The sequence below is a fragment of the Polyodon spathula genome, chromosome 12 (genome assembly GCF_017654505.1).
Source record: "Polyodon spathula isolate WHYD16114869_AA chromosome 12, ASM1765450v1, whole genome shotgun sequence".
Lineage (NCBI taxonomy): Eukaryota > Metazoa > Chordata > Actinopteri > Acipenseriformes > Polyodontidae > Polyodon > Polyodon spathula.
In genome coordinates this window covers 25,068,246-25,094,421 of record NC_054545.1, presented here as the reverse complement: position 1 = coordinate 25,094,421, position 26,176 = coordinate 25,068,246, and the positions used below count along the sequence as shown (strand labels likewise).

The following is a 26,176-nucleotide window of genomic DNA, read 5'->3' as shown; positions in this document are numbered from 1 at the left end:
TTCTATTTTCTTAATGGTGGAAAAATGACAAATTACATTAAAAACGACATAAAAGTAAAATATGCTCAATTCAACAAAAAAAAAAAAGTTAAAGCCCGAACACAGCATAATGTACCAGATCTGATTTGTTTTGAAAAACAGAAACGTTTTGTTTCACTTTCATTCCATTTGCACTTTTATTAAGTCTTTAATACAATGATGTTTTAAAAGATTATTCTTTTTTCATTTATTTTTGTTTTCAGTAAACTCAGGTGATCAATGCTCTATTGTTTTCAGTGCAAATAAATAAATTATATTCCAGCGATTCAGGGAGCTTAGCAAAATCAAATTATGTATTTTTCAAGAATGCAGTTTTAGAAACGTATTTCTGCTGTGCTTAAAAAACACAGTTTAAAATAATAAAGAGAAAGGCTTTTGAAAGCAAAATAATGACTTACTTGTTTCCCATGCTGACATTATTTATTCCTTATAAAACTTAATGCAAAAGAGAGAGAGAAAAAAAGCTCTCTGATGTTTGCAGCTGGATTTGTGTGTAACATCTATAACAATTACTATGTTCATACAATTATTGTTTTGAGATTTAGCTTTTATTAGGGAGCTCCCTTAAATCCCTGGTTTAAAAAGTCTGTTTACTTCTTATGATAGAGTAGCTGTCTGCCATGTGGGTGCGTGCATTTTCTGCTGAGTGACAGGCAGGAGATCGAGACAGGATTTTTGCATATCAACGCACCGAACAACTCATGTGACACTGCTAGTATAAACAGCACATGGAGCACATACAACACAGTCTACCAAAACTTTGGTAGGATCTACAATCACTGAACTAATCTTCTCTGTTCAATAATAAACTAATGTTGCTGAAGAGGTTGATTATGGCAGATAAACTGTTAGGGTGGATATGTGACGGGCGGACTCATGACAGATTACTGCATCTTCGAGTAACGGAGCCTGAATGTTCGAATCCCAATCTAGTGCACTACAATGTATTGCTAGCAAAGCAAAAGCAAACTTGGTCTGAAGTAGCACAGTAACACAAGTTACTATGGAAAACACAACCAGATCCTGTCATATTGCATCCCCTGGCCTTGCAGCCACATACGTAATGGGATAGGAATATGTCAGTCTGGCTATTATCTCCATACAAAAAACATGGAATTAAAACAGCTACTTAAAAAGGGCAACACAAAATAGTACTACCCCAGTTTTAAGTTTATGTCAGAGGGCTTCATTTTAGTAGTTTTACTGTAGAGGGAAAGAGCCTGGTTGTTCTTGTTGCTATACATTAAAACACATGTATCGCTATAGTTATTGCACTGTGTAAAGGGCAGCAGCTGTACGGCTGCCTACCTCCTGTTTTTGGAATCAGCTAAACAATCAAGCACACAACTCAGACACATAATGGTATTCTCATCTCATTATTAACCTTCTCCCTCTTTTCAATGAAAAGCACAGTGCACTAAATAAAAGGCTGGTCATTAATGGACAAAAATATAGCTGGATTGTTTTACTTGTGTATTAATTAAGCAGTATACAGAGTTATAGGACTGCAAACGTCTATGTATTGGCTATATCTGCCGCCACAGTGCTTAAAATAGACAGCCTTGGCCCTGTTCACTTTTTATGATGATATTATCCACATGTATAGAGGTTTGCAGTTCTATAACTCTTTTTTCTCTTTTTTTATTTTTTATTTTTACAGCAGGTTATCTTTCACACTACATACACACAAATGATAAACAGAAACTCAGCAATGAACAAACTCGTTTAGCAAAACACATAGAAAACAATTCTCTTACCTGCCTCTGCATCGTAAATATACACAAATTTTGTCCATTTGTAATGGTCAATTACGCTGACCAGGGCATCCTGTAACTCCGGCCGTAACTGCATGACAAACTGGTTTGACGTTTCGATGGGAAAACTTGGTGTAACAAAGCAGACGTGCAGGGCTCCGCAGAAGGACATGAGCATGTTTACAGTCTTTTTGTCGTACAATCCAATGATGGCGTAGACTCCTTTTGAAAACTGCGAACAAACTGACAAGGGAAAAATAAATATTACTGGATTTGGTTGACTTACAATCGATACATGCAAACAGGTATACAGTAGTTTACAATATGTTCCATGATACAGTTTGGCTGTCATTTCAGATAGTAATGTACACTGCTGGCTGTTTATTTCAGGTTTGTCATATTACTAGCATCAATTTATATGGGTCTAAGCACAGGACCGTTCAGTTGCTGTACTTTTGGGCTGCCTTGAATATTTCATTGGCACACAGCAAAACCTGTTGAGGAATTGCCTCGCATTATGGATCAAGACCACTGGCCCAAATATTGAGTAGAACATGATTTTACTAAACAGATTCATAAATACAATAGAATACGTAAAAAAGACCCACCGTTTGGCTTCCAGCACGCTGGGTTTAGTGAGACAATCGTCTGACACATATTTTAAGACAATGTTTGGAAACCCCGATATAGGAGGGTGCTGTAGAGGTGGAGTTGAGGCAGGTGGAGGGAGGCAGATGCTAGAATCATTATTGCTGGCTGACTGGAACACTGGGATTTCATACCCCGAGGAAAGTGACATTGTATCATCTCCCAAAATATGCCTATTGGCTATTTGGGGTAAACTCACATCACCATTTTGCTATTAGGCACACACATAAGTGTGTCAGTGCTCTCTGAAAACATTACACATATATTTAGGGGACCAGAGAAAGAAAACCAACAGGTTAAAAACATATCCATTGCACTTTTATGAAAAATGCCAGTACCGGTTGCTTATCACAAGCATATTGTAAAAAGCCAAAACATATTCATGTTCAATAACAGCTTGAACCCAAACAAATAAAACTAATTACATTAACATATTGTATGTACAATCAAAAATTACACTCTTACTAGGATACATGGATGAAAATGATAACACAATTTCCATTAAACAAACTACAATAGCCTTCCCCCCCCCCCCCACAGGATCTAATTTTGGAGCTTCATTTAATTCCTGCGACAACATTGCTGCTCTAAGGAAAATAACCCTAAATCAAACAGCTGGATTCTGAGAATTTATTTTCCATACATTGTTCTTGTTATATGCAAAGAATTTGTGAAGGTTCATAGAGTGCTGAGTTTATTTCTCATGAAGATGGTCATAAACAACATGCCTGGCCTCCTGTGAAGGCTGGGCATTTTCTCTGTGATCCTCATACATTGAATAACTATCTCTTTCTTTTTGCTAAAAGAGCCATCTGTCCAATGTTTGAGTATGGTTCATACCTTTCTCTAGGGAGCATTTATTTGAAAACAAACAATGGAGGTATTTACAAGTTCCTGACAATGTGTTATTCTAATATATATAAATATTTATGCATGCTTAAATATGTTGTTCTATTGACTATAATACCTTATTGTAATTACTGAATTTGTTATTTTAACTTAATACAACAACTCTTCCCATAAAGGCAATTGCATAGTTTTCTATCTTAATACTTTAAACTGCAGCAGATCTCAATAATGCTAATGACAAAGTGCCATCAATATTAAGAACCAAGGTAAGAGTCAAAAAAGAACCCTATAGGCTAACCCCAACTAAAAACTGTTGCAAAGGCAACAGTAAGGTAAAACTGCACTGCACTGAAAGCACATGTTTAATGTATGTGTTCTGTCAGTATCACAAGCCTGTCTCTCACCACAACTCAAATAATGTTTTTATTCTGTACATTAAAATGTGTGTTGTTCTACAAAGGACAGGTTTCCATATCCCCAGTTTGTGAACACTAAAACAGAAAATAAATATTCGCAAATTAGCAACGGCACATGGAAATTACATGGACATTAGCGCTTGGCCGTCAATGGGTTAAAGTTTTTATCCTGGCATTTCTTTGCCCCACTAGTTCTGTCAAGGTTTGGTATGGATCTCATGTTGCGGTATTTACTGAGCAGATTGAAATTCCATTCTGTTTCCTGACCTTAGCCGGAGTCACACTGTGAAGTGTATTTTCACAGTGAGAGAGAAGACAGACAGATGAAGGGAGCCCAGACATTGAGTTTCAGTAAAGTGCACAGGCAGCACACGGACCTTGGGAGTCATCCTTTGGGATTTTCAAGCCCTGTTTGCAGCACACTGAGTAAAGGTCTCATCCCAAGACAACAAGTCACACTGAATCAGAAGGCTCTAGATCTGCAAATGTGACACAAAGCAGCCACAATCTTAAAATGCTAGCTGATTTAATAATTGGGGCATAAAAGTAAAATGTTATCCAAAAGTGAAATGTTTATTTTTTTTCAACTGTATCAGACGCTGAGATTTCCTATTCAGTATTTATAGTACAGAGCCTACACCCTCTTGAACTTTTATTCACATTTCGTTGTGTCAGTGCCTCAGAGTTTCATGCATTTAAATGAGGATTTTTTTTCCACTTATCTACACACCATACTCCACACTGTTAAGGGGAAAAAAGTTGTTATTGAGAAAAACATTTCTATGAAAAATACAAAACTGAAAGATCATAATTGGATAAGTCTCCACCCCCCCTGAGTTAATACTTGGTGGAAGCACCTTTGGCAGCAATTACAGCTGTGAGTCTGTTGGGATAGGTCTCTACCAACTTTGCACACCTAGATTTGGCAATATTTGACCATTTTTCTTTATAAAACTGTTCAAGCTCTGTCAAGTTCCTTGGGGAGCGTTGATGGACAGCATTCTTCAAGCCATGCCACAAATTTTCGATTGGATTTAGGTCGGGGCCACTCAAGGACATTTACCTTTTTGTTCCTTAGCCACCCCAGTGTAGCCTTGGCTGTGTGCTTTTGGTCGTTGTCATGCTGAAAGGTGAACTCCCATCCCAGTTTCAGCTTTCTTGCAGAGGCACCGCTCTACGTTTAGATTTTTAACTACCGGCCCCTCGGACCACTGAGCTAGTGTTTTTACTGGCCCGGATGCAATTTTATCTGGCCAAATATATTTATATAATTTTTCATGATGGTTTTTATTTTCAGTGTGTTTCTAACTGTGTATGGTAACCAAAGAGAGCCCACGTCTCAAAAGAAAGTGGCTAAACAAAGCCTTTCAAAGTTACTTCAGCCATTTAACATGTATATAGCAAGAACTATAAGAAGTAATCCAATGTTGGATAACATTGAAATCAGAAAGGTAATTTAACGTTATGATGAATATAAATGTTAAGCACAACAACACAGTGACTATAAGAAAAGGTTGGAAAGGAGTTATTTTTTAACTCCGATTGGCTTCTATTGATGGTAATTGGTCACCATCCCTGTACTCGGTAGTATGGCCACCATCTGTACTCCAAAATATTTTAAAACCTGTTAAATTACCTTTCTAACAAAACCAACATAAAACAACCAACTGCCTTTTTAAAACTTCCATAAAAAATGTGAAATTTGAACAAAAATATGACAAAGTAATTCATGCATAATTACCTTTTTAAATATAAATTCAATGGTATTAATTTGTTAACCACCCTTAAACTGACCTCCATGTTTCACTGTAATTATAAAACACATAATACCATGCAAGTATTTCTGTTTACGGTATTTTAGAATCTTACATCAAACAAACTATGTCACTGTACCAGCAGGCCCTGCACCATCAAATGTCCCTTTGGCTCACCGAAGATCACTCTCCTTAGCTGTTTAATAACAACAACAATAATAATAATAATAATAATAATAATAATAATACCACTAAGGAGAGTGAACTTGAGTGGGCAAAAAGTGTATATTATCTTCCCTGTTTCATTTTCTACTTTAATCCGATACAAATTGAAAAGCTCACATCCGGTCGTGAGAGAGAGAAGTACTGTAGTTAAGGAAAGTTAACAGAGAGAGCAAAGAAAAAGGTTAGTAAACTGAGATTAGTGCTGTTCTGTACAACAGCTGAAATTATCAAACTCCACTGTCAAGAAAATACATATTTTTTGCCATCCCTTCATTTTATTGAGTTTGAAAGTCATGGTTTCACAGAGCAGTATTACTGGTAAGACTAGGTAATAGAAGCCCCAGAATCAAGCTTTGCATGGGGCCACCGTGGGACAAACGCCGTCACTGCACAGAATACACAGCACACATCAAAAGATTAACAAATTGCGGTGATAGATCCACAGTAAAAAGGTACTTAAACAATTTAAAAGTAAATATATGCATTCTGAATCTAGTGGGTACTGTATCAAAAGTGATGTCACACGAAGTGTAATGTTGAAAATCTGTCCAGTGATTTTAAACCTGAGGTACATTTGACTGGCTTGCTTGAATTACTTCAGTTACATGTAGAATACGTTACAGCTCAAATACTAAAGGACCTCTCTGAAGATGGTTTTAATGCTGACAACATCATCAGCCAACCACCAGCCAGTGGTACGATGGTGCATTAGTGATGAGTGGGGCTAACGGAGGTGTGCAGGCTTTGCTAAAAAGAAAACTAGGAAGGTACATTCCATACATACATTGTGACAACCATTAGCTGCACTTAGTAGTAGTGCATGCAATTCAAAGGGAACCATGTGCAAAGAGATTTTTTGATCTTTGTAATTCTCTGGAAAGGAAGAAAAAACAAAACTAAAAAACAATTATACAGATCGTCTGTACAGTAGTATAAATAAAATAAATGTTAAGGCAATTTAAGTTTAAAGGAATAAAACAGACAGCACATAATAAAGAGGTAGAGAGAAAGACATCACCTCAAGAGATGTACACGTGGATATCATAAGTACTGAAAACATGTAGAAGAATATTTAGTATTTGGTGAGATTATTTACTCTTGTTTATTGTAGAATTACCTAGAGGCCTGTATTATTACTGCAATCACTAACAAAACTGATTTATGTTTAAATGTATATATGTAAACTGGTTTGCTCATTTTTTTATTCTGTATCTTTTAGCTCATTTTATAATACAAATTTCTTTGCAACATATGCAGCATGCTACTTTAAATATAGGAATATGTAGAGCCCAGTGTTTTTCACAAATAGAAAATAACACTAAATAAAATGAAATGCAACATATAAAACAAATTAAAATGAAAAACCATTATAAAGCAAACACAGAATTACATTCTTAAATTGATTGGTCTATACAAAAAATACGTTAAATACTTGCAATCACAGTTGTAAAGGCTCAGTTGTTGCCATAGACACGGTCTGATGGGAAACCGAAGCTCTGTCTAGCACTTGCGCAGATGCACAATTAACAATTAAACAATGCCATAAAGAATTTGAGCATTAGGGGAAGTGTGCAGCCGACTGACAAAACAATGATGTGCTGATTTTGCAACTGTCAGCTGGAATGGGAGTCTAAAGATACTGTCATTAAGCATTAGCTGTTTATTTCTTTTGGGGAAAATATGGCTTGTTAGCTTGTACTATTATGCTAATTCTTTGTTTTATTGAGAAACTCCATGCTTATTGTATACTGAAGCGCTGCTTCAGTGCAATGGGATTGAAATGCAATTCCTATCACTTTTTTTTTAATGTGTAGATTCCTGTATGTGCAATTATTATGACAGCCCCACAATAGTGGAGTATATACATAATTATATGGGCAGTATCTACTGTAAATAGACAGTTAATTAAAAATAGAGAGAGACTTCACATACGTTAACATTACTGCCACTAATGAGAAATTACAGTAAATAAATAATTTTCTGTATGTCAAAATGTCTCAAATATCACCATGCCCCAGGTGCGCTGCAAGCCAGAAGGCGAAGAAGAGTGGCTTCAACCAACCGGGGCACATGCCCTTATTTCAAACGGTTAACTAACTAATTTAAAAAAACATGAAAAAAAAACACAAATCCGTTTTTATAATTAACACAAAAATATTTTTTTTATTAAATATCTTTCTGCTTAAGACTGATTGTGACAGGGCGAGGAGCCCTGTACAGGACTGTCTATTATTTGTTTATTTTACAGCGGGGTATCCCTCCGCCCCTTTGCAGTTCATTATTTTGTACTCGTGTTTGTATTTTCTTAGGTTTTATTATATATATTTATGATGGCGAAAGCCGTGTGTGTGTGTTCTGGCAGAGGGGTGTTTTGGCAGCTCGTCTTCTGCCAGTATAATTATTTAGAAACCCTGTGCAGAATGTGACCAAGGGATTATTGAATAACTGATAGTTAGTTAATCCCTCGTCACTATTATAAAAGCTTGCAGCTCTCTGCACTCGCGGGGTGTTCAGGAGGAGGATCGAGAGCGGAGAAGAAAGAAAATTAAAATTACAAATGATAGATAAAGATAAAGAAAAATGTTAGTGTGCCCGAGTGTTTTTGTTTAATCTTTTTAGTTAGCTCGGTGAGTAAGTGTTTGTCTTGTTTAAATATTTTTAAATGTGGAAGGCTGTAATCACCTTGGGGAGTGAAGCAGCGTTGGTGCGCAGAGACATCGTGCTGCCGTCTTCCCAAATGCGCATGCAGGACCTGTGCATAGACAGCGCCTGTAGCTCACTGATCTGCTTAACGGAGGTGATAGCCAAGATGAAGGCTGTCTTCATAGACAGGTACTTCAGCTTTATGGAGTGTAAAGGCACAAAACGGGGCATTTGTGAGTCTCTAGTACAATATCCAGGCTCCATTCAGGGAGAACAGTTCTCCTAGGAGGGCGTAATCGCTGCACACCTTTAAGAAAATGGGTAGCCAAAAAATGTCTTCTAGCCAGACACCAAGCCTGAAAATACTTCCACTTACAGGTATACAAAGACCTAGTGGAGTCTGCCATAGTGTTCTGCAGCATACCCACAACCGTATCCGACAGCCCTAGGGCTAGCCAGCTGTCCCTTTCAGGGGCCAGACCCATAGCTGGAACCTGCCCGGTTCCGGCTGCCAAAGACAGCCTTTAGCCTGACTGAGGAGATCCAAATGAAGTGGAATGTCCCAAGGCTGGCAGTGCAGCAGCTGACACAGGGTCATACATACTCTCCTGGGCCACTTGGAGGCCACTAGGAGAACTGACGCTTTCTCTACCCAGACTTTTTCGAGAAAAGCCTGAAGCAGCGGTATAGGCGGGAAAGCTTACAAAAACTCTTTGGGTCATTCGTGTGTTAGGGCGTCTATGCTGAGTGAACCGCCTAAACGGTGGAGGGAGTACCACAGGGGGCAATGTGTCGTCTCTCCCAAGGCGAAGCAATTGATCTGCACCTTCCCGAATCTTTCCCAAATGCGCTCCACCGTCTGAGTTTGGAGTTGCCACTCTTGGAGAGGAGGTCCGCTGCCCAGTTCACCGCTCCAGGAATATGCGTCACCCGTAGGGACAGCAGGTTCCTCTGAGCCTACATCAATAGCTTGAAGGCCACGCAATGCAACCCCAGGGATCGTAGGCCCCCCTGGTAGTTGACATACGCCGGATCAGCATATGTGTACTGCTTAGCACTGGGAGGAAGTGGTGGAGAGCAAGGGATACCGCTTGCAACTCCAGCATGTTTATGTGCAGTGATGTCCTGCGGTCCAACCAGGATCCACATACTCCTCTGCCTTCCAAGACCGCTCCCCAACCCAGGTTGGAAGCATCTGTCATCACCACTTGGCAGTTCAATACTACTCCCATTCCGACACCTTTGTGCAGGTACAAGGTAATCCTCCACCAGCACAGGGCTGCCGAGCATGCGTAAGACACAGTCAGCCAACGGTGTCTGTTGCGTTTGGCACTGAGGTGGAACGCATTGAGCCAGCTTGTAGCTGCATGCGAAGCAGACCCAGCTGAATGGCCGATAAAATTATCTGTATTAACAGAAGTAGGCAGGCGAGGGTCTATAAACATACAAGCCTCATTGCCTAACAGTGTTGAATGGAGCCACTTTACTTGGATTAAACAAAAAAAATGTGACCTTCTGACAGTGAGCTGATAAGTATACTAATTCATTGTCCAAACAAGCTGTAAGCTTTTACTCACCTCTCACATGTTATACAGTAATTATTTAAAATGCCTCTTCCCTTGAGGTTGCCTGTCTTACCTTAGCAAAATGCTACCAGTCCTCAGTTGCTTAAAAGGGAATTTCAATACAAAGCCCAGACATGATCAATATTTATAAGAAGGACTCGAGACCAATTAGTAACTACAAGCTGATAAATAATAGATTAAAAGCATTTGATAAACCACAGTATTCTCTAGTTAAGGACTTTCATACAGGTAATTTGGATGCTACTTCCATTGTATTATCAAATCATTCTGGACTAAACTTAAACAGTTAAGGCATGAAAACATTTGCTTACAAAGGAATTCATGTCAATAAAAACATATTATACATTACTTTTGTAGCCCACACTATTAAGTTAGGGTTGACCTACAACACAAGAAGTGATCCGATACTTGCCCGGTAAGCACATTTTAATATTACTGTGCTGTGCTTGGAAAGATGTACAGTGGCTCTCAAAAGTATTCACCCCCTTGGACTTTTCCACATTTTATTGTGTTACAACATAGAAACAAAATGGATTTAATTAGGAATTTTTGCAACTGATTAACACAAAAAAAGTCCATAGTGTCAAAGTGAAAAATAAAATCTACAAATTGTTCTAAATTAATTACAAATACAAAACAGAAAGTAATTGATTGCACAAGTATTCACCCCCTTGAGTCAATATTTGGTAGACGCTCCTTTGGCAGCAATTACAGCCGTGAGTCAAATTGGGTAAGTCTCTACCAGCTTTGCACATCTGGACACTACAATTTTTACCCATTCTTCTTTGCAAAATTGCTCAAGCTTTGTCAAGTTTGATGGGGACCTTTGGTGAACAGCAATTTTCAACTCTTTCCACATATTCTCAATTGGATTGAGGTCTGGGCTTTGACTGGGCCCCTCCAGGACATTGACCTTTTTGTTTTAAGCCAGTCCAGTGTGGCTTGGCTATATGTTTTGGGTCATGGTCCTGCTTGAAGATGAATCTTCTCCCAAGTCCCAGGTCTCTTGCAGACTTCAGCAAGTTTTCCTCCAGGATTTCTCTGTACTTTGCTGCATCCATTTTGCCCTCTATCTTCACGAGCTTTCCAGGCCCTGACACAGAGAAGCATCTCCATAGCATGGTCTCAGTCTCCCACATGCCTCATGTTAAACTCTAGCCGAGATTTGATGCAAGTTTTTTTTCAACAATGGCTTTCTTTTTGCCACTCTCCCATGAAGGCCAGTTTTGTGAAGCACCTAGGCTATTGTTGCTGAATGCACAGTGTTTCCCAGCTCAGCCGTGGAAGACTCTAACTCCTTCAGAGTTGCTATAGGCCTCCCTGACTAGTGCCCTTCTTGCCCGGATACTCAGTTTTTGAGGACAGCCTGTTGTAGACAGATTCACAGTTGTGCTATATTCTCTCCATTTCTTAATAATGGACTTTACTGAACTCCTGGGGATATTCAGTGCCTTGGAAATGCTCTTATATCCTACCCCTGATTGGTGCTTTTGAAGAACCTTATTCTGGATTTGCTTTGAATGTTCCTTCGTCTTCATGATGCAGTTTTTGTTAGGAAATGTACTAACCAACTCTGGGACCTCCCAGATACAAGTGTATTTAACCTGAAATCATGTGAAACACCTTTATTGCACACAGGTGGACTACATTCAACTAATTATGTGACTTCTAAAGACAGTTGGTTGCACCAGAGCTCATTTAGGTATGTCATAGCAAAGAGGGTGAATACTATGCAATCAATCATTTTCTGTTTTATATCTGTAATTAATTTAGAACAATTTGTAGATTTTTTTTTCACTTTGACATTATGGACTTTTTTTGTGTTGATCGGTGGCAAAAACTCCTAATTAAATCCATTTTGATTCCATGTTGCAACACAATAATGTATGTTACCAATTAAAGTAAACAGACAACCAAAGGACACAGGGTTCTGGTTTCCAGATGCACTGGGCTACACAGAAGGGTAAACTATAGAAAAAGCAGTAAACTGTTTCCAATGAAACATATGTTAGTTTAAAACTGTAGTAATACACAAATTAGCTTAGCAAATTGTCATTTATTTTTATTTGATAGATATTATTACAGTAACTTATTTAAAAGAATCTACCAATGTCATCCTATTCATTGGGGAGTTGATGTTCTCAAAGTAGGGATCTGATGTTTACTGAATACTTTTAGTTGGCCTTTTTATTGCTTCATATAGGATACTATAAATTAAGTGAAAAATTGACAAATTAATAACATTGGTAATGTTTTAAGTTAATTACTAGTAACTTTCCAGTAGAAATTTTTTCATTTTATTTTGGACTACCAATTCCACCATTGAATGTTTTATAGTTCAAACGGACCATGATTATGAGACATTGCAGCCTTAGAAAAACGAAAGCCTTCACAGAAAAGATAATGACAGCAATCAAATGCTCACTGCAATGTAATTTTCAGTTTGTTCAGTCTAAAATGTTCCAGAAGTATCTTCAGAAGTGTCTTCAGAAATCAGAATGTAGGCTTCTACAATTTCACCATGACACATATATAAAATAGAACACTGCAATAGCTAAACCACGCATTTAACTTTAACACTAGAAGCCCATGGCAGTCATTTTGGCAGTATTTGGTTTTAAAATGTAATTTTCTCCAGTCGTGTAACACATATGAGGTTGCGCTTTCATGTGCCTTTCTGTGAGTATGTATTAAATATTCTCACAAAGCATGAAATGTGGGAGTGCATTAATAATTAGAGATAGAGAGACAGAGACAGAGATATATTACATTATACCTAAAAGCTCCAGGAGCAGTCACATTGACGGCCACACAGAAAACAATTGTAATGTGATTATACAGAACAGTATTCTACTTTATTATTTGTATTTACCAGCCCACAATGTGTTTAACTGTAATTAGATTAGTCTCTATTCTCTGCCTGAGTGAATGACTGACAGTCTACTGTTTTTCAATCAGCCTTTTCAAAGGCTGGTGCCTGCTTGTTTTGGTCAGTCAATTAGCATTGGGACTAGTGAAAAAAAATACCAGAGACCGTGGAGTTTTACAATGCAAGAAAATATGGGAGTTGATGTTTTGGAGCAGATGGCACATAAGTATTCCGTGAAAGCTGGCTCCCGACGGTGGTCTGTTCAGGTGTTTTACAATGTATTGGACCTAGCAGCCAGCAACTCCTGGGTACTTTACAAAGAATGCACGCAGAAGAATTTACCAAGGAGAGAATATATTTTACAATTAGCACAGGAACTTCGCAAGAAGCATTTGGAACAGAGGGAGGGTGCCAAGCGTGTACCCACAGCTGAAGCTGGCAACCCCGCTGAGAGCCGCAAGAGACGCAAATGCCAGGTTGGCAAGCGCAACAAAAATAAAACTTCGGGCAGATGTGCACTAAGCAGAAAGGCATGTGGTGAAGCACATTATCTGTATTGATTGTGAACAGGCTTAGACTCAATGGAATATCATTTTGTAGAAGAAAAAAAATAAAATAAATTAGACTTTTATTTATAACTTCTTGTGCTGTGCACTTCTCTGAAATCTTTTCTTCTAAGTTTATTTATCTCTGTTGTTCATTTGCTTTCGCGTGGCCATGCTAAAGAACAGACCTACGTATCAGGTATTCAGACCTAAACTTCCAAGTAAAACTGAAACATATCATTCAAGATAAAAATCCTATTACCAGGCCTCCAGGGGCCGGAAGGTTCATAAATGGCTGCATGTTTTCTTGTATGAATGACTATTATTTATAAAATGCCTTGCTGTGTGTACTCATACAGTATAGGTCTAATGATATGTTTAAAAAATAAATTAAATATTAGAAAAAAACACAACTGTGTTTGATTTCAGTGTTTAGTAAGTTATAGACATTACATGATTATATTTTAATACATGCTTTGTGTATATAAATGTATACAATTACAATTGAAAACTGTATTAAACATTGTGATAACCAATATATAGTACAAACTGTACATCGGTCAAAATGATAGAGTCACCAGTCTTAACACAATATGAGTGGGACATTCACTATCCCTTTTATTAAATTCAGACACCTTACTTATTAAATATCTTGGTATCCTTCAACTGCTAATAATGTCCTGTTTACACATGTTTATATATATATATATATATATATATATATATATATATATATATATATATATATATATATATATATATACACACACACACACACATACATACATACATACATACACACAGTACTGTGCAAAAGTTTTAGGCAGGTGTGAAAAAATGCTGTCAAGTAAGAATGCTTTCAAAAATAGACATGTTAATAGTTTAGATTTATCAATTAACTAAATGCAAAGTGAGTGAACAGAAGAAAAATCAAAATCAAATCCATATTTGGTGTGACCACCCTTTGCCTTCAAAACAGCATCAATTCTTCTAGGTACACTTGCACAACGTCAGGGATTTTGTAGGCATATAGTCAGGTGTATGATTAAACAATTATACCAATTATGCTAATGATCATCAATTCAATACGTAGGTTGAAACACAATCATTAACTGAAACAGAAACAGCTGTGTAGGAGTAATAAAACTGGGTGAGGAACAGCCAAACTCAGCTAACAAGGTGAGGTTGCTGAAGACAGTTTACTGTCAAAAGTCATACACCATGGCAAGACTGACAGCAACATGACACAAGATAGTTATACTGCATCATCATGGTCTCTCCCAGGCAGAAATTTCAAGGCAGACAGGGGTTTCCAAATGTGCTGTCCTAGTTCTTTTGAAGAAGCACAAAGAAATGGGCAACGTTGAGGACCGTAGACGCAGTGGTCGGCCAAGGAAGCTTACTGCAGCAGATGAATGACACATCATGTTTACTTCCCTTCGCAATAGGAAGACGTCCAGCAATGCCATCAGCTCAGAATTGGCAGAAAACAGTGGGACCCTGGTACACCCATCTACTGTCCAGAGAAGTCTGGTCAGAAGTGGCCTTCATGGAAGGCTTGTGGCCAAAAAGCCATCCTCCGACGTGGAAACAAGACCAAGCGACTCAACTATGCACGAAAACACAGGAAAGGGTGCAGAAAAATGGGAGCAGGTGCTCTGGACTGATGAGTCAAAATTTGAAATGTTTGGCTGTAGCAGAAGGCAGTTTGTTCGTCGAAGGGCTGGACAGCGGTGCACGAATGAGTGTTTGCAGGCAACAGTGAAGCATGGTGGAGGTTCCTTGCAAGTTTGGGGCTGCATTTCTGCAAATGGAGTTGGGGATTTGGTCAGAATTAATGGTCTCCTCAATGCTGAGAAGTACAGGCAGATACTTATCCATCATGCAATACCATCGAGGAGGCATCTGATTGTCCCCAAATTTATTCTGCAGCATGACAATGACCCCAAGCATACAGCGAAAGTCATTAAGAACTATCTTCAGCGTAAAGAAGAACAAGGAGTCCTGGAAGTGATGGTATGGCCCCCACAGAGCCCTGATCTCAACATCATCGAGTCTGTCTGGGATTACATGAAGAGAGAGAAGCAACTGAGGCTGCCTAAATCCACAGAAGAACTGTGGTTAGTTCTCCAAGATGTTTGGGCCAACCTACCTGCCGAGTTCTTTCAAAAACTGTGTGCAAGTGTACCTAGAAGAATTGATGCTGTTTTGAAGGCAAAGGGTGGTCACACCAAATATTGATTTGATGTAGATTTTTCTTCTGTTCACTCACTTTGCATTTTGTTAATTGATAAATATAAACTATTAACATGTCTATTTTTGAAAGCATTCTTACTTTACAGCATTTTTTCACACCTGCCTAAAACTTTTGCACAGTACTGTATCTATCTATCTATCTATCTATCTATCTATCTATCTATCTATCTATCTATCTATATATATATCTATATATATATATATATATATATATATATATATATATATATATATATATATATATAATGCAAAAGATGTCAATGATCAAACCATCTCACAATTGCAGTGGCACCCCCAGAATACTTTATGTTTTTGGGCATGTAAAACTACAGGGATTTTAATAGCCAGTTTTTCCCCCACTCAGGCCATTGTCTCCTCTTTAAGAATACATCCCAAACGTGCATGGGTACTCTCCAAATAGTATCAATTTACAACCAATACTGACTGTTTATGTGGGAGAAGTGTTATTCATTTTGCTGATGGCTTTAAGATTGAAAGTGTTTTCCCATTGTTGTCTATAGGAGTAAATGGGGAAAGTAAAAACGTGGCCTTGACTATGGGGGTGAATCTTTAGTGTTATGTACAAGCTTGTTGTGCCCTACTGTCATAGAAAATGCACCAACGAGCCTACACTATCTGGCATTTGCAGTGCAGTGTTATACTGAGTGCTTTATATTTAAAGCTAACAGGGTTCTATTATATACGTTTTAAAGAGGCTTCTTAATTGAATAATTTCACAGTTGGAATTTGATTTTCTGAACAATTTGAAAAATGGGGAGCACTGTTTTAGCAGGGTATTGTAATTGCACATATTCTGAATGTTTGTTTTTTCATCAAGTTACTAAATGAGAGAAAAAAAAAAACTACAGAACGCATTTTTGTAGATCTAAAAAGTGATTCTGTTTCATACAGTATGTATAAAAATAAGATACAGTTTGTATTTTACTATCTTCACTGGAGCCATTTTATACAGCTATAACCTACAGCACTCTGCATTAGATCACTTGATTATCTTGCAAAGCAAATGATAATTCTCAAGGGCTTGAGGTAAACCCAGTCTTATGTGTCTGAATCAATTTGACAATCAAGCTCTGTTACAATGTATTCTGATAATTTATGGAAAATGTGTTTTCATGGAGAACGGTTAGAAATGTTATTTTATTTTTATTGAACTTTAATATGCTTTCAGGCTCAAACAGAATTATGCAAAAATCCATTACTTAGATCAGATTTACTGTATATAGTAGTATAAACAATTCTAGATCATCAATGTGTCACCAGTCATACCTGAGAACTATGCTGCATTATATACACTGAACAATTTTTTATACATTTTGGGGTTGATATAAGAATACCAGCAAAATGTGGCGTATGTAAAGAATGATGATCACCTGGCGGTTTGAACCTGTGATCAAAATTTGCACTGTGCCATATTAATCCATTAAAATTATACTATTCAGATGAAGAAAAGAGCATGGAATTGCACAGGAACTGGATACTAAGCAGGCGCAAACATTATAGTGTGATGTATGGATTTTGTCTTGCACTTAGGCAATTGCCGACCCTTTAAAACTTGACACCTCTTCCTATGTATAAACCATTGTAGAAGTGAGTAACTAAGAGCTGTATAAAAGTACACACCTGCAGAGACATGTCATTCGCTTCAGAGTGGCTCCTGTGGTGCACTTCCTGATGTAGCAGAACTTTTTTTTGTTGAGGAGAGGCAGGAACACATTCGGAGGAGAAGGGCAGGACAAAGAAGACCCTGCACATTCAATCCCAGGGTCAGTTTGTTTGGAATGCCGGAGGATGCTGTGCTAAAGTGTTATTGTCTCACTCTGCAAGTCATCATAGACCTAACAGCTGAACTGGGAGAAGAGCTAGACCCCAGCGTCAATCTAGGGACTGATATCCCTGCACATGTGAAAGTGTTGTGTTCTCTGCACTGTTTAGCCTCTGGTTCCTTTTAGATCACAGTTGGAATGTCTGGAGGGCTAGCCCAATCCACCTTTTCCAGAGTGTTAGACAAATTCCTTGATGTCATGCTGGAAAGGGTAGGTCAATACATATAATTTTCCAACTGTTGTTGGCTTTTCCAAACAGTTTCATGCCAAGTGAACTCAGTCGTAAGGACTCTCAGCTCCTTCTCAGAAAACTCTTCTTTTCCTTTGCTTCCCTTCCACTGACATTTATTTATTTATTTATTTTTTTGCTTTTGTAATTTCATGCTCCACAAATGTAATACAGCGATTACTGCTCTCTGTACTCCTAGCTCTGCAAGTGCAGCCACTAAATAGGCCGATGTGTTCATTGAGACCTTCATTATCATAATTGCGGATCATTACTTGTGCGCGCTGAGTAATTTGCATTGCTCTTAAACTTACATAGGGTGCAGTGCAAAATAATTGCCTGGCTGTAATGCAATTAGAATTTTGCATCCATAATTATTTGCATTGTGTCACCCCCTTTTGTCTACGTTTATAGTGGTGTAGCAAACTGGTAACTGGCCCTCAATTATTATTATTATTATTATGATGCACATTTACTCTAAAAGGCCATGCAGATGTGTGTCATCAACAATAAATAAGCAAGGTATAGACACCAAAGAGGAATTTAAAATTATGCTTTGTACAATAGTGGTAAAACTGAATCCATTTGAAAAAAATCTGAAAAGTACCATGCAAAGATTTTAAAAGCCCTCCCACATCGCAACCCTTCAGAATGACAATCCTCCCTCCCCTCCCAACACATTTAGCACATTAACAATAAACTTTTATGTTGCAAAACTAGTCTGAAATAATTGAAATACCAGTAGGTCCCTTACTGTTACATTCAAAGCTGTAAAATGCTTAGTACCTTTGTCTACCAAATAGGTCATAATTAAGCTATCAATCACCCTGTAGAACAATACCACAAAAGGAAGGTAATTATCAGTCAATACCTCTTGTGCACCCCATTTTTCATTCCCAAGCTACAAAACTAATTTGACCAGCTCACCATTAAGACAACTGTCTCTCTGGCAGTTTCATTCTTAAAGCTCCTGTTACATTTCTGGACCATCTGCAAAGTAAGCACAGGCTTTTTTTTTTTCATTCATAAAATAATTGTCAATCAGTTGCCCTAAGCATACCAGTAATCTCAATCTCCACACCCACCTCAGTATTTAGACCCTAGGGGGCAGTCAATTAGGAGGGGGGGGGGGGGGGGGGGGGGGGGGGGGGGGGGGGGGGGGGGGGGGGGGGGGGGGGGGTAAAAGAGTAAAGGGGGGCAATGTATTATGATACAATGTATTCTGATATTTTCAGAAAATAATGGCCTTACCAGTTTACAAGTATAAGCACAGTTTTACAGCAAACAATGTTGCCATCTAATGGTGCATCACCCAAAAACACAGTTATGCATATACATGGATTCAACAATGCAACAATTCTGTTATCACACAAATCTCAATATTGCAAACCCTGGTCAAGCACTACTATGCTTTAGTGTATTTGACTAACTGTCATCAGGCCAGTAGAACATTTTAGGATCAGCTCAGTTGTAAATATAATTAGATCATTTCAGCACTCTAGAATAGCCTACAAGGTAAGAACCTGCTTACTGTATTGATGTCCTCCTCAGACAACAGGTTTTCATTTTAAAGTCCTGTCAGAAACTAACTCATGTTATACCATTGTTCAGTTTGACTAGATATTGATTATTTTGGTTTAGTTTCTTTCCATTTTCTTTACATATTACAGTAATTGCTTATGGCAATCAATATACAGAATTGAAAAACATGAAAAACTATATAGTACAGAATCCTTTGATACACACATATCTGTTTTAACCAAGGTTGAACCAGACCAGATAATGCTGCTATGGTACTGAAATTATGATCTACCTAATAAGAAAGAAAAATAAATAAATAAATAAATAAATCCAAAATATCAATCATACATATAGGATCAATGATAAATGTGTCATTAATCTTTAAAAAAAAAAAAAAAAAAAAAAAAAAAAAAAAACCTACAATTATAATCAATCTGATGAATAATTCAATAAACTCCCCAGTGGGAAAAGCCGTTCTTAGGAAGAGGATTTACTGGAGCAACAATAACAGCTCGATTAGGTGTTCCAACTGACAGCTGTCAGCTATACAGTGTGGTTTATTCTACTCCATAGCTTTGAAATGAACTACACAGAAGAAACTTAAAACAGCGACAGTACAGCTCCATCGCCACCCTAAAATCTGTTAAGATACAACATGGATACTTTCTCACTGGTGCTTTGTGGACGACTATAAACGAAGTATTGGCAGTTTTGAAAGCGAAAAGGTCAGCTTCTGTACAGAAAATAATAATAATAATAATAATAATAATAATAATAATAATAATAATAATAATAATAATAATAAATCAGTTTCATGTCTTAAGATATTAATTTCCGTCAGAGGAAAACGTAATGGTTTGCATTGATAACTTATTAAAATAATAATAAAATATAATAATAATAATAACACTACGGCATGTTATCTGACTACCAAAGAACAAAGTATTTGTTTATTTTTTGTATTTATTTATACAGAGCGTTGGTAAATAGAAAGTATCGAACTTGATTAATTTGTAATTAGTAAACACGCACGAAGCTGGTATATTGCAGGGTGTTACTGCTGTTAATGTAATACATATCTACGTCTAATTGAAATTAAGAAATGGTATTGTCGTTCTCCATTAAACGACAGTGATACATGCACTGGGAGTAAGGAAGCGCAATGTTCCAGATGTAAACTACACAGTACCTCAGCTAAAGGAAGCGCCTCAAGTAGAAGCGTACTGTTGGTACGAATGTCCCTGCCCTAATAAATAAGCTGTTAGCAGCAATAGAAAATACTTTAGTTTACAAATCCACCGGCACTTAGAATGGCTCACAGCTGCTCTGCATTTCCATAATGCAGGAACGAAACCAAGTAATTGTACATCAACAAACCATTGAAGTGGACTGGTTTATCAATTTAAATATACAAAAAGAACTGTTGTTTTGTTGCTAATAAATAATAAATATAATTTGTTTGGCGTTGATACTGACTGATAGAAATATAATGTACACACATACACAAGGTTAGTTATTTTAAAATACGCTTATGTGTCATATACAGATACATCCATCCGACTGCTGTACAGACGACTATATTTGAGACTGTTTCAACACCAGAATATGTAAAATACGAACTCGCCGTACATAGCAATATAAAAGAATATAGAAGGATTCTGTATTGACTCGTCACATGCTGATAATGTTAGTATACTCACGTGAACCCGTAATAACGAGTTATAATGTTATACTTACAAGCATATGTCATTGCAAAGCTGTTATTGATATCCACCATATCCACCTGGGGCTGCAGTTTTGGAATGTCTTTGTGGTGAAACATTGCAAACCGAAAGGCAGCATGTTCGTGGGAATCGGAGGGAAATAAACCCCCTGGTCAAAAGACAAAATACTGTTAGGTGAAATATCAGTTAAGGTATTGCATCAATTAGACCAACACAAAGGCTTTATTTTATTTTATTTTTTTTATAACACGTACTGTATATAATCATATAGGATGCCATAATTTGTTAGCAAGTGCGAATACGCCGACTTGCGATTTTCTTTTTTTTTTTTTTTTTTTTTTTTTTTTTTTTTTTACTTCATTGATGCGCAAGACAATAAGGACATACAATTATCAATCTAAAACTGGCTACACAGTTAAATAAAGTAAACTGTTGAGCACAGAGAAAGGTGCTGCATATGTATTTTAAAGATAATAAATGCGTTGTGCAAATGCTTTTGAAAACAGAAAGACAGTTTTTAACTTGTATTGAGTGCGTGTGTTTCCTCCTTCTCGATACAAAAACAGAAAAAAACACCTATGCATTCACAAAATCAACATCGTTGTGCTCAAACTCTATAAACTGCATCTGAAAAAAACACGCTTTCTATTCAATCAATCAACCAAAAAGAAGTGGAGAAAAAATAATACACGCACTATCACAACACCATTTTGTCAAGGATAATTTCAAGAGCTAGCCATTCATGTTTTTTTTACTCACCTATATTAATATTATTTGGAAAATTTACACCTAAAACCACCCCCAGAAAGCTGGTGTAGAAGAAGGCAAAACTGCGCTGCATATTTCCTTTTGCATTGGCGAAGAAGACGCTCAATTCCAACCATAGATCTGCCGTTTTTACTCTGCGAGTCTCTGTGCACTTACAATGCTGTCTAAACAGCAAATGACAGCAGGATTAACACAGCTCTCCCTCTTGGTGTGCGGTTAATGCTAATATCCTCGGCTACTAAGAACCGTGACTTGCAGCCCTATTCCACTTTCCCCGAGAGAGAGAATCATGGAAACTGTGGAATTGTTTGTAGGTGGAAACCTTCACAATTTTATTCACATGACCAACTCCTGTTTGTCAGTTTATACTACTATATCTGTGACTGCTCTATTAAGATTACACTGTGATATCCTTTAGAACTGTCACAGCTAATGGGATATTTAAACACACCCTAGTTACAAAACATTTCATTTTAACTTGCCCCCCCCACCGAGACGTCAATTCTATTGCATAAGCAGCACCTGAAACCCATAAAGATGAGAGTATGTGAATTCATCAAAAATGCATATTCTTGACTAACAGGATAGCGTCAGGAAAGAGGAGGCTTGGAAACTGCAGTTTTACATCACAGCTAAACTACACACCAACCTTCAAACTAAGAACTTTCTCCTCCTTATATACCATGTGACTGTAGCTTAATTGTCCATTAACGCTCCAGCTAGTCTCACTTGTTTAATGGGTTAAGGTGTTAACACTCCCTGCCAACCCCACATTTAGGGCTTTCACCCTGTCACAATTATGTGTAGGTACTGGCTTAAGGCCTATACGCACTGATTTCTATGCGACAAGCAAATGTTTTGTATGACACACTGCACCACGACAAAAAGAAAAAAAAAAAGTTTTGATACGAGCCGCTCACACTGCCTGCAATGCTATGGGCGAAACTGAAGAAACAGTAAAACTATGAGAAAAAAATAGGACTGGTGTCTGTTTTTGCGATTTTTTTTGTCACGTGACAACTTGGGAATTGACCAATGAGAAACAGCCTCCCTTGCAAGCCTTCAGTAAACAATGGCACAAGGAAAGATCATTCTTGCAGTATTACAATACCAGGAGCTGTACAATGGCAGAAACAAAGATTATAAAGACACGGCAATGAGGGAGAACAGTCTATTCCAGAGAACTGGATATAGCTGGTGTGTATAATTTGTTGATACAATCAGATCGTATGGCCACTCGTGTGAAAGGTAGTGTCGCAGCAAAAGTGCCATGGACAAATTACATTGTGCCCAGCATGTGGAGCCTTTACTGTGAATAAAGAACAAGAACACTGCAGCTGCAACACATTATATAGTCAATACAGAGTATAGTCAGCTTAGCATGTGCATAACATCTATTATACTGTATAACCTGTAACAGCCTTTCAAGGTAACAAATAAATAAGTTATATATATATATATATATATATATATATATATATATATATATATATATATATATATATATATAATATATAATTGATTAAATTAGGTTTCATATACATTAAATTAGGTTTCATATACTTTAAAACAGGTGTCATGGCAAATTTGCCCCACCAGGTTCTGGTTTTTCAATATATTACAAATAATAACGGAGTTACACTTAAATACATAAACATACACACGCGCATATCTATGGTTTAATTATGATATATTATGATATATATCAAAGCTGATGATAGGTGCCTCCGTGGAGTGACGTCGTCGGTCCCACCTCCAGAGGTAATAAACAGTCTCTTTTGCATTTCACGAACAGGTTGGTTGTTGAGAGTATAACACTAACCAACCTCTTCCAGTTGTGTTATTGACTTTAAGAGGTTTCTCTCAAGTTTTTTTTCTGTAGTTCCCTTGCAATTTTATTGCTGGGAGTCGGCTTGCCACTTCCTGGAATCAGAAACTTGGCAGCTGAAGGCTGAGCTAATGCTACGCATTGTGTTTCGTTTAATATATATATATATATATATATATATATATATATATATATATATATATATATATATATATATATATATATAAGAATATAAGAAAGTTTACAAACGAGAGGAGGCCATTTGGCCCATCTTGCTCATTTGGTTGTTAGTAGCTTATTGATCCCAGAATCTCATCAAGCAGCTTCTTGAAGGATCCCAGGGTGTCAGCTTCAACATTACTGGGGATCAACAACATTACTGGGGATAGATTATATATAATCTTCCACAGCCTACATCGCGTAGTAATTGTCGACTGTTTTTGTAACCCTGCAAGCTTGCTGATGTGTTTTTCTGTATTTTACTCTGCTTTTTGCAGCTGTAAAAAAAAAAAAAAAAAAAAATCACACTCCAGTTTACCGTTGAATGTTTCTCTGTGCTACTGTCTTGCAGTGTAAATAATAAATAATAACAATCACTTGCTTCCTCCATTCGGCCCATTATCTGGTTGTATTGTTGAGTAGACAAGTACATTGTTCAACACACCCATAAAGCGGTGAGTAGATATAACTTTTAAAACATTTTTTTTTTCTTTTCTGTCTCTCTTTTCTCCTTTCTCCCGGTCTGCAGGCTGTGCCACCCCACTGCAAGCTACACGCTGCCCCGGCTGTGTGCTGCACGCGGTTCAGATGTCATCTTGGGTGCTCCACTCCACCGCAAGCTTCATGCTGCGCTGGTTGTGTGACTGTACTGCAACTGTCTTGACGGCTATGCTCTACACCTTTGCAAGGTACACGCTGTTCCTGGTCATGTGACTGCAAGCAGTCCGGACACAGACACATAGCCCAGTACCTTGGTGCTTTGCCCTCGGTACTTGGTGCTTCGGTGCCTCGATGCTCGTGGTACCCTCGGGTCCTCTGTGACTAAGATCCTCGGTGCTTCGCGTCCTCAAGCCTCGACGCCTTGGTGCATCGGTGTCCTCGGTGTTCAAGTGCTTCCCGACATCAGTGGCTTTGTGCCTCAGTGCTCCATAGCCAAAGGTGCTTCGGCATCCTCGGTGCCTCGGGAGCTACATACCTCAGAGCTTTGACGCCTTGAGACCTTTCGAGCATCCTCGGCACCTCTACACCTTCAAGGCTTTAAGCCCTGTGCATTGGTGCCCTTTGTGCCCCAGCACCCTATAGCCTCGGTACATCGGTGCTTCTACACCATCTGTGCCTTGAGGACTAAACGCCTCTGTGCTTCGATGCCTTGAGGTTTATATGCTCTGCGCATCGGTACTCTCGGCGCTCACTAGGTTCCATAGCCTCAGTACCTCGGTGCTTTGACACCCTCAGTGCCTCGAGGACTATACGCCTCAGCACTTAGATGCTTTGAGGTCTTTTAAGCTTTGCACTCCAGTATCCTCGAGACTGTCGGGTTCCTGGTGCTCCATAGCCTTGGTACCTCAGTGCTTCGTCACCCTTGGTACCTAGAGGACTCGTCGACTCGGCGTGTGACGCCTGCAATGCTACACAGCTCCCTACAGCGGTGTGTTCTGTGTTTTTCAGCACCCTTAACCCCAGGATCCTGGAGCCTGCTTTGACACCCACGGTGCCCCAGGGCCTCAGCGCCCTTAGTTACAAGTCACATATTGCACCAGCACAATCGATCCTCTCGAGGATTTTGGTGCCACTGTGCTTCAGTGCTTTGGCTCTGTTGACGCTCAAGAGCTTCGATGCCTTGATGCTTCAACGTTCGGTGGTCCAATGTCTAATTTTCAACCATGCATGTCCTGCAGGCGGAATCTGCCTAGGCCAAGAATACTCCTCTGCTGCCTTGGCAGAGAGGGCATTCTGTGCTATTTGCGCCCGATCCAAGGAAAAAACTTGCACAATAGAATGACGCAATTCACAGGTGAGACCCTTGCAGGCCAGATAGCTCAAATACTTAAACACTGAAGCAGGCAACAGGCTCCCCCTGCGCCTGCCCCAGCTCCGCCACCAGCATCTGCCCAGAGCAGACTTCGGCTTTGCCTGATGGTTGCTCCAGATGTCTCAGAGCAGGACTTGATGATGAGCGAGGAGAAACAGGATGTGCTTTATATAGCGGCTTCACGATATGAGAAGTCCGTCCTACGGGGAGAGACTCAAGACCCAGACCTAACGCTGGTAATGGTCTCCAGCTCTGAGCTTGCATCAAAGCGTGAGGTTCAAGCGCCCTCGAGCTCGGTTCGGGCTCTTATGGAATGAGCTGCCAAGTTCCTACAGACCCCCTAGAAGGTAGTCTCCAAACAGCGTAGGTCTGTATTCAGATCAGCACAGACTTCGACCCCCAAGCCTTTTCCGGTGTTAACAGACCTTCTGTCAAATCCTCCTGGCAACACCTGGCCTCAGTGCCCAGTGTATCCAAAAGTGCGGCCACACTTGCCTCCATGGAAGGTGCACAGGAGGGCTGGCACAGTTCCCTCCGGTAGACTCCACCTTAGCGGCACTAGTGCGAGCCCCCCCATTAGGAGGTCTGCGTAAGGGTCACTGAAGCCCACCTGAAAAAGGCTTATACGGCTGAAGCGCAGGCGACTCAC

At 38.7% G+C, this 26,176-nt stretch overlaps 1 protein-coding gene across 2 annotated transcripts in view; it reads right to left on the bottom strand.

The window, feature by feature from the left end:
• LOC121323747 (glutamate receptor 1-like) overlaps positions 1-21,935 on the bottom strand; it is a 116,256-nt gene extending 94,321 nt beyond the window's left edge. For both annotated transcript variants that reach the window (XM_041264936.1, XM_041264935.1), the window contains exons 1-3: positions 21,659-21,935; positions 20,913-21,047; positions 1,797-2,036 (exon numbers count right to left, since the gene is read on the bottom strand). In XM_041264936.1, the coding sequence (XP_041120870.1) occupies positions 1,797-2,036; positions 20,913-21,047; positions 21,659-21,740 (457 nt within the window). In that variant the 5' untranslated portion in view covers positions 21,741-21,935. The remainder of the gene's footprint in view (positions 1-1,796; positions 2,037-20,912; positions 21,048-21,658) is intronic.
• Positions 21,936-26,176: the final 4,241 nt, after the last annotated feature.